This window comes from Styela clava, chromosome 5 (genome assembly GCF_964204865.1).
Source record: "Styela clava chromosome 5, kaStyClav1.hap1.2, whole genome shotgun sequence".
NCBI lineage: Eukaryota > Metazoa > Chordata > Ascidiacea > Stolidobranchia > Styelidae > Styela > Styela clava.
In genome coordinates this window covers 21870427-21883509 of record NC_135254.1, presented here as the reverse complement: position 1 = coordinate 21883509, position 13083 = coordinate 21870427, and the positions used below count along the sequence as shown (strand labels likewise).

General features: G+C 32.5%; 1 protein-coding gene across 1 annotated transcript in view; it reads left to right on the top strand.

Annotated features, from left to right (window-relative positions):
• The window catches only part of LOC120344288 (DNA-directed RNA polymerase I subunit RPA1-like), a 36681-nt gene extending 24221 nt beyond the window's left edge, over positions 1-12460 (top strand). Inside the window, exons 12-34 of the mRNA XM_039413424.2 lie at positions 231-372; positions 657-822; positions 1967-2087; positions 2613-2759; positions 3066-3249; positions 4090-4218; positions 4530-4715; positions 4926-5088; positions 5591-5698; positions 6446-6611; positions 6863-7081; positions 7438-7664; positions 8276-8443; positions 8686-8815; positions 8961-9124; positions 9415-9559; positions 9797-9947; positions 10275-10319; positions 10456-10589; positions 10744-10938; positions 11165-11282; positions 11426-11590; positions 12009-12460. Of these exons, the coding sequence (XP_039269358.2) occupies positions 231-372; positions 657-822; positions 1967-2087; positions 2613-2759; positions 3066-3249; positions 4090-4218; positions 4530-4715; positions 4926-5088; positions 5591-5698; positions 6446-6611; positions 6863-7081; positions 7438-7664; positions 8276-8443; positions 8686-8815; positions 8961-9124; positions 9415-9559; positions 9797-9947; positions 10275-10319; positions 10456-10589; positions 10744-10938; positions 11165-11282; positions 11426-11590; positions 12009-12115 (3480 nt within the window). The 3' untranslated portion in view covers positions 12116-12460. The remainder of the gene's footprint in view (positions 1-230; positions 373-656; positions 823-1966; positions 2088-2612; positions 2760-3065; positions 3250-4089; positions 4219-4529; positions 4716-4925; positions 5089-5590; positions 5699-6445; positions 6612-6862; positions 7082-7437; positions 7665-8275; positions 8444-8685; positions 8816-8960; positions 9125-9414; positions 9560-9796; positions 9948-10274; positions 10320-10455; positions 10590-10743; positions 10939-11164; positions 11283-11425; positions 11591-12008) is intronic.
• Positions 12461-13083: the final 623 nt, after the last annotated feature.

Sequence of the window (13083 nt, the reverse complement as noted above, 5' to 3'; positions counted from 1 at the left end):
ATTAGTTCACCATCTTCCCATTCGTCTCAGTTACGGTAAGCTAATAAATCAATTTCATCATTTGATTATGTTGAATGAGGAATTTATATTTGTGGATGCATCACCCACGAATGTATCAAGACTTTATTTTTTTCACTTCATATTTTCATTTTACCCATCTATAGCCCTTTTTCTCTCTTCTCAAAGTTACTACTTGGACCATGAAAATGATATTTTCATCCTATGTTTAGAATGGTGATGTAATGCTATTGAATCGACAACCTACTCTCCATAAAGGATCTATAATGGCTCACAAAGTTCGTGTATTGCCTGGGGAAAAAACATTGAGGCTACATTATGCTAATTGTAAATCCTACAACGCAGATTTTGATGGTAATTATGATTGTTTTGGAAGTGCCAACTGCTAACAATTGATATCAATGACAGAGACACCGATGGAGATATGTTATATAATGATCTGGTATTTTCGAATTCTCACTAGGTTTTTCATTTGAGAAAATGGGTCTAATATGTTTTTTTTTCTGCTTTTCATGCCTATTAGCAAGCTCATAGCATTAAAAACTGTTCAAGCTGAACTGTTGCCAGTACAAGGTATGATTTACTACTGGCATAGCGGGCTCGAAATATTCAATACTTTATATTTTTTTTTATTTGAGGTGATGAAATGAATGCACATTTTCCTCAAAACGAACTATGTAGAGCAGAAGCCTTCGAATTAATGTCGACCAACTCTCAATACCTTGCTGGCAAAGATGGGAAACCTCTAAGTGGATTGATCCAAGATCATATGGTTGCTGGTGTTCACATGTCTATCAGAGGAAGGTAAATATGGCGGTTAGGGCTTGTCAAACGTTAAGAATATTTGAAAATATAGTAATTTCAATAAACTACCGAGCCAGGTCTAAATGTCCTTTTTTGTTGTTTTTTAACCAAAATGTCTGTTTAATCGACAATAATAAATTTTAATGGTTGACTTCAAAGTTTGAACATTCCATTTCTTAATAATAAAATAGTTACCAGTCATTTTGCAAGCACTCTCAAATTTACAGAGGGGAAGGGTATGCCTACTTTTTTCAGTTATAGTCTGGAATTTTTGAAGTAAAATTTGGTATAGGCATTTTTGAATTACTGAATGAAATATTATTGTTCAAAGTTACAAAAACTGATATGGCTAGTTCATTTGAGAAATTCACTATGTCAGAATTATTGCATTCGTATTTTGATACAGTTTGGATGCAAAAATATAATTTCACAGTATTTCGCCGGATGAGAACAGAACAGGCCTAAGTCACAATTTTGAGTTTTGAGAAAAACGCAAAAAACAATTTGGAATTTTTTTAATTTTGAATTTCTAGATATTCACACTTAGTAAAGACCTGAGCTCTGGTTACTTTAATGTGGATGTGAATATCTTTGTAATCAATATTTTTTGGCACTTCAGCTTCAATTCCTTCCTGCTTTATTAACCCCATAATGGACTTTGGCCCATTCTGTTCTCAACAAATTCTGAATTTTTTTGTATGGGATGCAAGGTAAAACAAGGTGACTTAGGCCTAGGTTGCACTGAAGAAATTTTTAGGGATGTAAGTTTCGGACATTTCATTTTTGATGTTCATGCCCATCATATTGGAACTTGGGACTATCTTTTTTCAGTATTTTGGGGTTTTGAGCCATGCTTTACAAGGTGGTGGTCTTGAAATTCTGAATTTCATAATATTAAAAATTTTAGCTGGACTTAGGCCCATTCTGTTCTTAACTTCTACAGGCCTAAGTCCAGCTTAAATTTTTATTATTGAGAAATTCAGGACTTCAAGACCACCACCTTGTAAAGCATGGCTCAAAACCCCAAAATATTGAAAAAAGTGAATTTTGCAAAAATGTGACTTAGGCCCCTTCTGTTCTCAGCCTGCGATTTTGTCAGCTTGCAAAAACTTTCTTTATTTAAACAATGGATTTACTAAAATAGGTACTTTACAAAAGAACAATACTATCAACTTACATACAATGCATTAATGCATATTCCAAGAAAAATCAAACTTCTACCTCCAACGATTTTGAAACCCGAAAAACTATGGACAGGAAAGCAAGTATGTTGATTGTTGGTTGTTTCATAATGATATAATATTTTCTCTGTTAGAGATAATCGAATGTTTTCACTGTTTTCATAATATTAGTTCAGTTGTTAGCCAAACTGTGGGCAACTGACCAATGATGGGTATTAAAGTGAATTGCAAAAAAATAACTAGAATATTGATCTATCTAGGTTTATTAAGAATGCTCCTTTATATTCATTTAGCCTCTTTAGAAGTGTGTGTACCAATATGGAGGTAACTAATTTTGTTCGCCTACTGTACAATAGGTTGTGTAAAGGGACTGAAACCTATGAACAGGGGGTATATTCACTTGGATAACACAGACAATCCCCAAACTTGTAATATAACTAAAATAAGGAAAATTAGAAAAAAATTATGGCCTAACCCTAACCTGATACACACACTATGGGAGTACCTTAGTTCAAATAAATTTCACCACTGTATCCTGTATGTTTACTTTGCCTTCATTTTGCTCCAAGTTGTATGGATGGTAAATATTTCTTTTTATTGTGTATTCAGATTTTCAGTACAATATTGCTCAACATAACGCCTACTGGTTCTCCATTGCTATATTTACAAGGATCATCGAAGATTAGATATTCTGATTGGATAAAGGAGAATTCCAGAGCTCATTACATAAAGCCAAAAGAACTATGTGAATCAGAGGTTGGATTAAACCAGTTTCCCTTATTTTGTGTTTATCCTAGCATGTAATACTATACAGACTATGGCTATTTTATTGCCAAAAGTGATCTTGGAGGATAAATTGTTCTGCTTAATAAGAAAAGACTTGAAATTTTGTTTATTCCTTGTTTTCCAGTGAAGATTACTGAATTTTACTCATTCCAGGGCAACTGTTCGTTTCAAATAAAAATAGCCACAATCACTGATTCTTGTTTGTATTTCTGAACTATTCTGTAATTTCTGCATTCTAGTCTTGTATCTACAATATACCAGTAAATATATTTTTAGGTTGTTATCCGGGAAAGTCAACTTCTTTGTGGAGTGTTGGATAAAAATCATTATGGCGCATCAGAATATGGACTCGTTCATGCAATGTATGAGCTTTATGGATGTAAAATCAGTGGAGAATTATTAACATGCCTCGCAAGATTATTCACTGCATTTTTACAGCAGTATAGAGGATTTTCATTAGGTTCGAGTTAGGCATAACAAATGCTTCAAAATTTTCTATGAATTTCTGTTTTAGATTAGATTATGGGGACTTACCTAAGCCACTAATGTCCAGAATAAATAAATTGAATATATTTGATGTAGTCAATTTTCATTTTTGCAGATAATGTTCTGTATGGGCACTAGACATTTTACTCTATATGAGAATATGTTTGGTCAAGTATTTAAAAGCCGTAACAAATATGAAATCAAGCAGAACAATTTTACTTCATATCATTGATATTTTTCAGTTGAATATGACTTAATAAATGATTAAATGATAAATTGATTACAATAAATTAATAAATGTATCTGTTATATTATATTGAAATGTTTTCAGAATGATTTTGGAATAGTGGGTTAGGCCCCTATTTGGTTTTGTTCATTTCTAACTTAGTGCATGTTTGGTTGTGAATTTAATTCCAATCGTGTCCGAAAAAATTGTCCTATGAAATCTCGCCGCAGGATATTTCACCGCATGAAAAATGCTGCAAGAACATTTTGCTGTAAAACAAGTATTTGTGATAAAAACAGTTACCATAGGTTTATAGGGTTATGGTATGCTCTTAAATAACGGTTCTTTTCTAAATGAAAAGGTACTTCAAAAACCTAACTGTTTTTATATCACAAATACTTGTTTTACAGCAAAATGCTCTTGCGGAGATTTTTCATGCGGCGATTTTTCCTATGTGTCGAAATTTTCTGCGGTGTAATTTCCTATCTCAAATTTTCCTGCGGCGAATTATCCTAGAACTAATTCTAACATCATATTCTTCATTGATGTTGGTATATTATGGCTTTATAAGTTTTATATCGATATTAGGTGTGGAAGATATTCTCGTAACAGCTCCAGCAGATTCTGGTAGAAAAAAAGTTATAAAGAAAACATTGAACAGTGGACAGAGTGATCTTGCTGCTGCTGTTGGTTTATCTGATGAAAATGATGTTGAAGGTGGGATTATATTTTGTAATAGTGAAATAATTTGAAAATATAATAAAATGAAAATATATTCTTGAGATTGGGATTTGTATGAAATTAACTGAACCATATAGCAAAATAGGTTGATTGAAGATATAAATTTTTTTTTGTTTTGCAATTCTAAATCATTGATCAGCTTTTATCACATCATAATGGCAAATTTGCATAAAGCAATCTTCCTTGAATATTCAGAACATTTCATAGTGATCCAAATTTATCAAAAATCTGTTAGTTCTCGACTTTTAGCATTTAACCTTTATGAGTCTGTTAATCTATTTTTTCAGCAATTGCATCAAAAATGCAGAATGCTCATATCTCAAAAATAACTGAAGTTGAAGATGGACTCGCAGTATTTGATCATGCAATCAAGAAAACAAGCAATGATGTGAATGATAGAATTGCAAAATATTGTACTGGGAATGGACTAAATAAAACTTTTCCTGACAACAACTTACAACTCATGGTTTTATGCAAGTTCTTACTTAAATATTATGCTATTATTAAATGGTAGTTATATTTCTAAGTGTTATAACTTTATTAATTGATAGAATTTAAATGTGGTTCTGACTTAATAATTGCATTGCAATACATTTTTTTTTGAAAGATAGAAATAGTTCATTTCTACCTATGCTACTTATAACTCCATCGGCTATTTCGAATTAATTTTCGCAATTTTCTAGCTGGTGCAAAGGGTGGTGCGGTCAATTGTATGCAGATATCATGTTTGCTTGGACAGATTGAATTAGAAGGTCGTCGTCCACCACTGATGTGCTCTGGAAGATCTCTTCCTAGTTTTCGACCATATAATATAACACTACGAGCCGGAGGTTTCATTTCTCAAAGGTAAGATTTAGATTATTGTCTTTTTTTACCTGATCAATTTTCGAAAATGTCAAAACAGAAATATTCGTATAATTGTTTGAAAACTATATCAAATGCACACATAATCAGTTGACATATTTTATAACAATTTTACTTAAAGTACAAATACATATGCATCAGCAAAATAATACAATGGATATTCACTCTATACATGGTGAGGTGTGTTGCCTGCAGTATAGCAACTACACATTAGTGCGGTAATAATAAAAACAAGGGGCATTTGTACAGTGTATATGTAATATAAAACTTTTATAATTCATTGAATTGTACTTCCATCTTTTCAAAGCAAAGCCATTTTTTAAAATTTTTAATAATTCATGTTCATTATTTACTGTCAAGCTAATCAAACTAAGCACACACTGTCATTGTCCACATGAAATCGGTAATAGACATTAAATCTCCTTCTTTATATGAAATTAAAACAGAATTGATTAATATTATTTTCATATGTTTCGGTGAATAGGTTTTTGACTGGAATTCGACCTCAGGAATATTTTTATCATTGCATGGCGGGAAGAGAAGGCTTGGTGGATACTGCTGTGAAAACTAGTAGATCTGGATATTTACAAAGGTAGGTGCTTTTACTATCTAATTATTTTTGGGTCAAACATGCATAGTTGTGTATACTTGTTCAATGCTGTTACCATTTTATATCTAGGTAAAGTTAAAATATTTTATAATGAATAATCCAGTAATATGTTCGTCATGGAAGAAGTGAATTGAAATAGACTGCTGATACCAATATTTTTTTTCATATTTTTATGAACAAAATAGAGTTAGGCCCAACGAAATACAACAACAATTCAGCAAGTCAATTCTAATGTACAATTAAAGTCTAACATCAACATTAATGGCATATAGTCAATAGCAACCACTGGTAAGCTAAGAACAATGTGAGAAATCTTCCCTGCCCTATTTAAAGCGGTAGACAATGGACTTAGATTTATTGATGTACTAACAGCCCAAATGGAATCTGAGAACTACCTCATACTGAGTAGTATGAGGATTGATTTCACTACAAGATCAGCAGTTGGTGGACCTTTTCAATCCATAAGTTAATGCCATGTCGGAAAAGTCTACTCTGATTGTGCTCACAAACGAAACTGACGTTTATGAATGTACTATTTCAATGTATAAACATCTCTGTACTGAAGGCCTGTGTTTATTCGAATAATTTGAATTTTGAATGAAGTTCATTGAAAATAAGATTCATAAGTGGTCATTTGTAGAAAAAGCGAAGTTTATATAGGCTTGTTAAGATAAGGGTTCACATTCCTTCCATATTTTGTATCATGTATCAATGATTCATATCTTGTAGATGTTTGATCAAGCATTTGGAAGGAATAGTTCTTGCTTATGATTTGACTGTACGGGACAGTGATGGAAGTGTGATGCAATTTTTCTATGGTGAAGATGGATTAGATATTGGAAAACAATCGTACCTTAATACAAAACAACATCAATTTTTAATAGAAAATTTCAAGGTATTATTTGTTGAAAGGTGTTTTAGACACACTTTCAGAAGGCTTGTTTTCTTCTTATTATTTTGTTAATATTATGGTGTTTTCATCTGGTAGTCCTTCAATGAGATAATAATTGGTTCAAATTTCATGCTTTTTAGAACCGGCATATTTAAATTGCGGTATATTGTATACCTGCAGCAAGAAAAATTCATTTCTTTCAGAAATCATTGATGATATAGTGGTTTCGTTACATGGTGAATATTTATCCACAGGCTGAGAGCAAGTTACTTCCATCATATGAAACTATTGAATCAACATGCATTGACACAACTAAAGCGGAAAAAATGTGGAGAAAATATAATAGAAAAATAAAAAGAAAGAAAAAGGCAGAAAAGAAAATCAGAAAAGAAAGAGGGGAAAGAGTTGATGACACAAGAAAATCACCTTTTTTGCAGTATTCATTAGAACACCCTGAATTAAGTAAATCCAAGGTATAGTCATCTTCTATTCATTTTTAATTTTCATATTTGTTATGTCCATCTTAACACGCTCACTAATCGTGCCTGAATTTACCTTGGTTGAAACATTGTTTGTTTCATGCATTCAAATAGAGGCGCTGCTTGATTATATTTCCTATTCCATTAACAATTTGCCTTTCACCTGATAAAATCAATATTTGGTATAAATATTATAGATTTTATTGTATAATTCTGCTTTATTGTGAACTTTAAACACCCATCTGTAAGCTATATAACTACTGTTTTAGCACTCACCTACCATCCATATCTTGAGTCTGTCATCACTGGTTTTCCTTTCTTGTATTATCTCAGAAAACTGTCTTGTTCAGATAATGCTACAATGGAGAAATCTCACTTCAGAGCAGAAAGAGCAGCTGGAAGACAAAGTTGAAATTTTTAAAAATCCAGATCCAATTTTTTCGATAATAAGACCAGATATGAACTATGGATCCATGTCAGAAACTTTCAGAAAAAACCTTGAAGAATATTTGAAAACAAATCCAGATAATTTACCAGAAAAGAAGAAGAGAAAGAATAAAGTGCCAACTTTAGAGAAGTGAGTAATGGATTTTTGCATGATATATTTGGAAATGTGAGATTACTTAATAGTATATGTACAGGGTAACTCCATAAAACAGAATCCTCCAATTTTTTTATTACTATTGTAAAAATGGAGTAAATTTATTTAATTCTGTCAAGACTTAAATTCTGTTAGTGTATGATTGTAAGTTTCAGGAATTGAACAAGTTTTACAAAACTGGGGTTGGGTGCTTGGGGTTTGAGTCCGATGAATGAGGGGCTCATTTGACGTCACTGCTGACTGCGGATCTTTTTTTTTTTTGAAATCATTCTCTCAGCTAGTCAAGGGTATGATTCAATGTGTGCTGGGTTGTCTCGTAGGACCTCCAGAAGTATGTGCACCAAGATGGCTCATAACCTGAAAATAGTATGCATACCAGGTTAGGGTTCAGGTTGTGCGCCATCTTGGTGAAACACAACTTATTTGCAAAGCGTCCTAGATTACTGAAACTTTTGGATACAAAAAGTTATCGATTTCATATAATCTGTTTACATGCATAGACTTTAAACACGGCTATGAGCAAGCAACAACATAATGTAATGTACCCTGCTATCGATGAATATCCATTTTATCATTACCTTTTTTAGAGTCAAAGCCATGCTTTCTCTCAAATATCAACGGTCACTTTGTCAACCTGGTGAAGCAGTTGGTTTGATAGCAGCTCAGAGTATTGGAGAACCATCTACACAGATGACTCTGAATACTTTCCATTTTGCTGGAAGAGGTGAAATGAATGTAACACTTGGTATTCCAAGGTAAAATATAAATTGATTTGTCAACCATCATATGCTAAATATAGTTGCAAATACCATGTTAATTTTGATTATTCCAATTGTCAATTGGCTTTATATCATCAAGTATGCATTTTTGTGTGTGAATATCTCTTTACCACTTCTGATAAATTTGTTTGAATTATGCTAGGTGCCCCCTTTTCTCCAATATATTATAATACAGTATTGGATAAGTACAATAATCCACAGTAAATTCATTAAAACAGGTTGCGTGAAATATTAATGACTGCTTCAAAACACATTAAAACCCCACAAGTCATCGTTCCTGTTATACCTGGTAAAGAAAAACATGCAAAAAAATTACAAAAAATGCTGTCCAGTGTAGAACTGCAACAGGTGAGGATGTTATTTTTGTGTTTGTGCAAAGATGGAATAGTGCAGTACATCTCTACATATAATTATCTACTTTTTCTGTGTAGAGCCTTTTTGATTTTGCTGACTTTTCTGACCTCATTAATCAAGTTAAAATATTTTTATTTAGGTTTTGAACAAGATCCATGTCCAAGAACATTTGGATGTTGATTCGAAAACCGCTGGTCATAGGTCACGTCAGAGCAAAATTATTTTGGAACTTCTACCAGAAAAACAATTTGCCAAAGAAACTGCGATAAGAAGACCCGCAATATTAGGTTTCATAGAAAAAACGTAAGAGAAGTGTAATGCTCCCTTTTTTGTTTGATTGTTTCTACTCAAAAAAATAATCAGAACGGGCAAATCAAAACATATGAAAGAATGTTCATTCAATATTTTGAATGACCTGCAATACAAAGATTAAGCCGCTTAAAGTGATCATTTTCGATATAATTGCGAGTTTACACCAACCCATCATACTGTATATCCACTTTAATTCTGAATATTCATTATAATGCAAATTTAGAAACTTCTTGAATTTACCAGTGTAACTATAGTTTTTAGATGTTTATATGTCTTTTCAGATTTATTCCAGCTCTTTTAAGCAGCATAAATCAGCAAATTAAACGCAGAGAACAAGAGGAAATGGTTTTCAGTCAGAAAAAAGGTCGTAGTAATTCCAATGAAGATTCTATTAACGCTGAGCCGGATGAAGATATTGGAGAAGAGGTTATTACAAGATGATAAAATAGTGTAGTGCAATAATGTATGAAGTACAAAGTTGCAATTTACTGCAAATGGCACTTTTCAATAAATAAAATGTTTAAAACATGCGTTCTAGGTAGCATAAATTTTAGTATTATGTTTAAGCTTGACGATTTGAATATATTTACAAAGATTTTTCCCAGTGTAACCTTATTTATGAACCGCTAATGACCCTGTAAAAATATCGGATTATTTTCTCAGCCAACCACTGAGCCTGAATCGAAAGACAAAGTAAATGATGAGGATGACAACGATGATGATGATGAAGCTTTTGACCAAGATGATGCAAAGAAAGGAAAAAATAAACAAGATTTTGAAGAAGAAGAAGAAGAAGAAGAGGAAGATGAAGCAGGTTGAATCGATGCAGTTAAATTTCATCTAGTACTAGCAAAAATATAAAATTTCGTTGCTTTAAATGAGAAACATGCATTGAGCAGTTTTAAGTTTTGGTAATTGCAATCTTGCACATTACTATTGGGCACTTTCAATGAAATTTTGTAAAAACGAAATTCAAGATCAAAAACTCGCAAAAAAATTAATACATTCTAATACATTCATTTTCCAAGCAAACTAACATTGTCGCAGCCAACATAATTTAGAAGAGTTGTAATTTAATTTGAGATGTATTTTTTTATTTTTTCTATTTGCTTTTATATAACGTGTTCATTGTCTTATTCAGATGCTCAAGAAGTCGATCTGGAAGAATTACCCCAAGAGTTTTCGGGTAATTCTAATTATTTCAGTTTTAAGTTCACTTTATTGTCTCATTTGTCTGTGATACTTCTTGAGTTGAGCACTTTGTGTGATTCCATTAACATGTTGTTTTTGTAAGTATTGTGATAAGTGTCTATTTCATACAGATTTGGAATGTATTCTGGATAAAACTGTTTGTCAAGATTACCAGGAGAGAGTATCAAAAGTAAAACAAATGAGTGTTCAAACTGTTTGTGTTCTGGATTATAGTTTTGATGCTGAAAATAGTGGATGGTGCAAGGTATGTGATACATATCACCTTATTAAGATTTTTCACAAATTGTGCAATGTGACACATTACGTAACAAGTAGTTAAGCAAGTCGAGAATGAATCTAAAATAGAAGATAGTGGAGCATTATTCATCTGGAAGTGAATCTTATATATTTAATCTTAGATAATCATTGATATGCCCCTGAAAGCTGCACAACTCAATATAGTGTCAATAGTGGAGCACGAAGCGAAGACATGTTATGTTCGGAAGATCAGTGGCATAAGTCGTTGTGTGCTCCAACAAAATCCACAGAATTCTGAGGAGAAGAGAATTGCCACTGAAGGAATAAACTTTTATAAACTCTTTAATTACGGGGATGTAAGTCATGATTTTGAGTTTACTGCTTTTATTTCATTTGGTGTGTAGTAGAAATAAAACAATTCTGTACTATTGTATACATTTTTGAAATCTATAATTTATCTATGTGTTGTCATTTCTTTGATTTTTGGGCAAATCAGGCTTCAATATATTTTATCAACCCTAGGTGTTCACCATGGAAAGATAGATAACACTTAACACATGATGTTCTGATTTGTCTTAACAGATATTGGACCTTAGACGGTTACAATGTAACTGTGTTCACTCGATTGAAGTAACATATGGAGTTGAAGCTGCTGTTCGTGTAATTCAAACAGAAGTTGCGAATGTGTTTGGTGCCTATGGTAAGTCATGATCTTGTGACAATGGTAGTTTTATTGTATAACTTATACTGGAGAATGCAATAACTTCGATGATAAATTTATTCTATATCAATGTCATTTTCTCCTAAAACTGCATTAGATTTCTTTTTTCTTGTTTCATTCAGGTATTCAAGTTAACAAGCGACATTTAAGCTTGGTTGCTGACTATCTTTGTTTTTCGGGAAAATACAATGGTTTCAATCGAGCTGGTATCGATAATTGTGCTTCACCCTTGCAACAAATGACTTATGAAAGTACAGTTACTTTTCTAAGAGATGCTGCATTAGCAGGTTTGAGTTTTTTTTTACCTTGTCTATTTTGTCTGAGGAAAAATTACAAAACATGGTCAAGTTTTATTCACGATAGACAATGCATCACATAATTGAATATACTTGTCGAGATCATCTGATATAATATGGCATATTTATGGAACGCAACAAAGTTACTTGATAGTCTTACTTACTGTTTCGCTGACAATGATTCTGACCTTATAATATTATTATATCAGGATAAAATGTTCATATTTACCTCACTAGTGACAAAATTGTACTTACCTAAGATTGGTTCACTTTCCTGAGCCTTTTGGACTACTTTCCGTAAAATTTGTGTTTTGAATACGTTGGATGTGGTCAAGTAGTGGGGAGGCCAGTTGTCAACTTGAAATTTCTTGTGGAATTGACCTAAAATTAGCAATGTTTTTTACTATAGGACGATGGGATTCATTGCAATCACCTTCTGCAAGAATCGTAGCTGGACAGATTGTTAAAACTGGTACTGGTTGTGTCAATCTACGTATTCCACTGCTGGGATTCTGAGTTAGTTTAGTATTCATCAGGATTGTTTTTCATTATTATTTTGTGATGGACATGTTGACCCAAGGCCGTTATATTCGCTTTTCAATTTTTTGTGAATTGAATCATGGTTATTTATTCAAAGTTCAAACACTGCCAATCCACTTTGCTTTTTATAAAATAAGTAGCTCATTTATTGTACTTGTGCCACAAATCATTCTTTTTTCATTACTCTCTCTCTTGACTCTGTTCACTGGTGTGTACTTCAGTACAGTGGTGTGGTATTAATAAAAGATTACTGCCAATCCATTAAAACTTTGAAAACAGTGATGTATTTCTTGTTCAATATAATAATTTTGCTTTACGATATTCTCTTGGATTATGCCTAATTTATTTTTTTGTGCATAACAATCATGGGTGAAAAAAATTGAAACCTAGAACCAATTTCATTCACACCAGAACTAGATTCTAATTTTGTTACACATCATGTCACTCATGTATATATTTTCAGTGCTTGGGTTTTAAGCCCGGCTATTGGATAGTATGCAAATGTTCGTGGTCTGCTTGCTTCGGTTTGTGATCACAGAAGCCTAATCAGTAAGAGATTTTTGACTACAGACAGGGAGTATTTGGTTAATTTGAATCAATTGACTTGATTAATGCCTGGTGGATTGTTGTATGCCATGGAATTATCGATAGCTAGCCCAAATATTTTACGATGGATGTCAACCTGGAAACCAGTCTGCATGTTATTGTGTTGTGCCGAATGCGTCTACATAACATTTAAAACGGCAGTAAGCAGAATCCTGACTCCCTAATCAGCATAAAAGAATATAAAATAATTGATAAAAACAATGAATCTAACTAATTGCAGAATAGGAACGAAAAACAAACACCAAGCAAGCCACTCGCCAAATTAGAATCCAGATTATATCAAACATTCATCAGTACAAGTAATTAAAATCAATTGAGGCAGTATCAGTATGGGACTG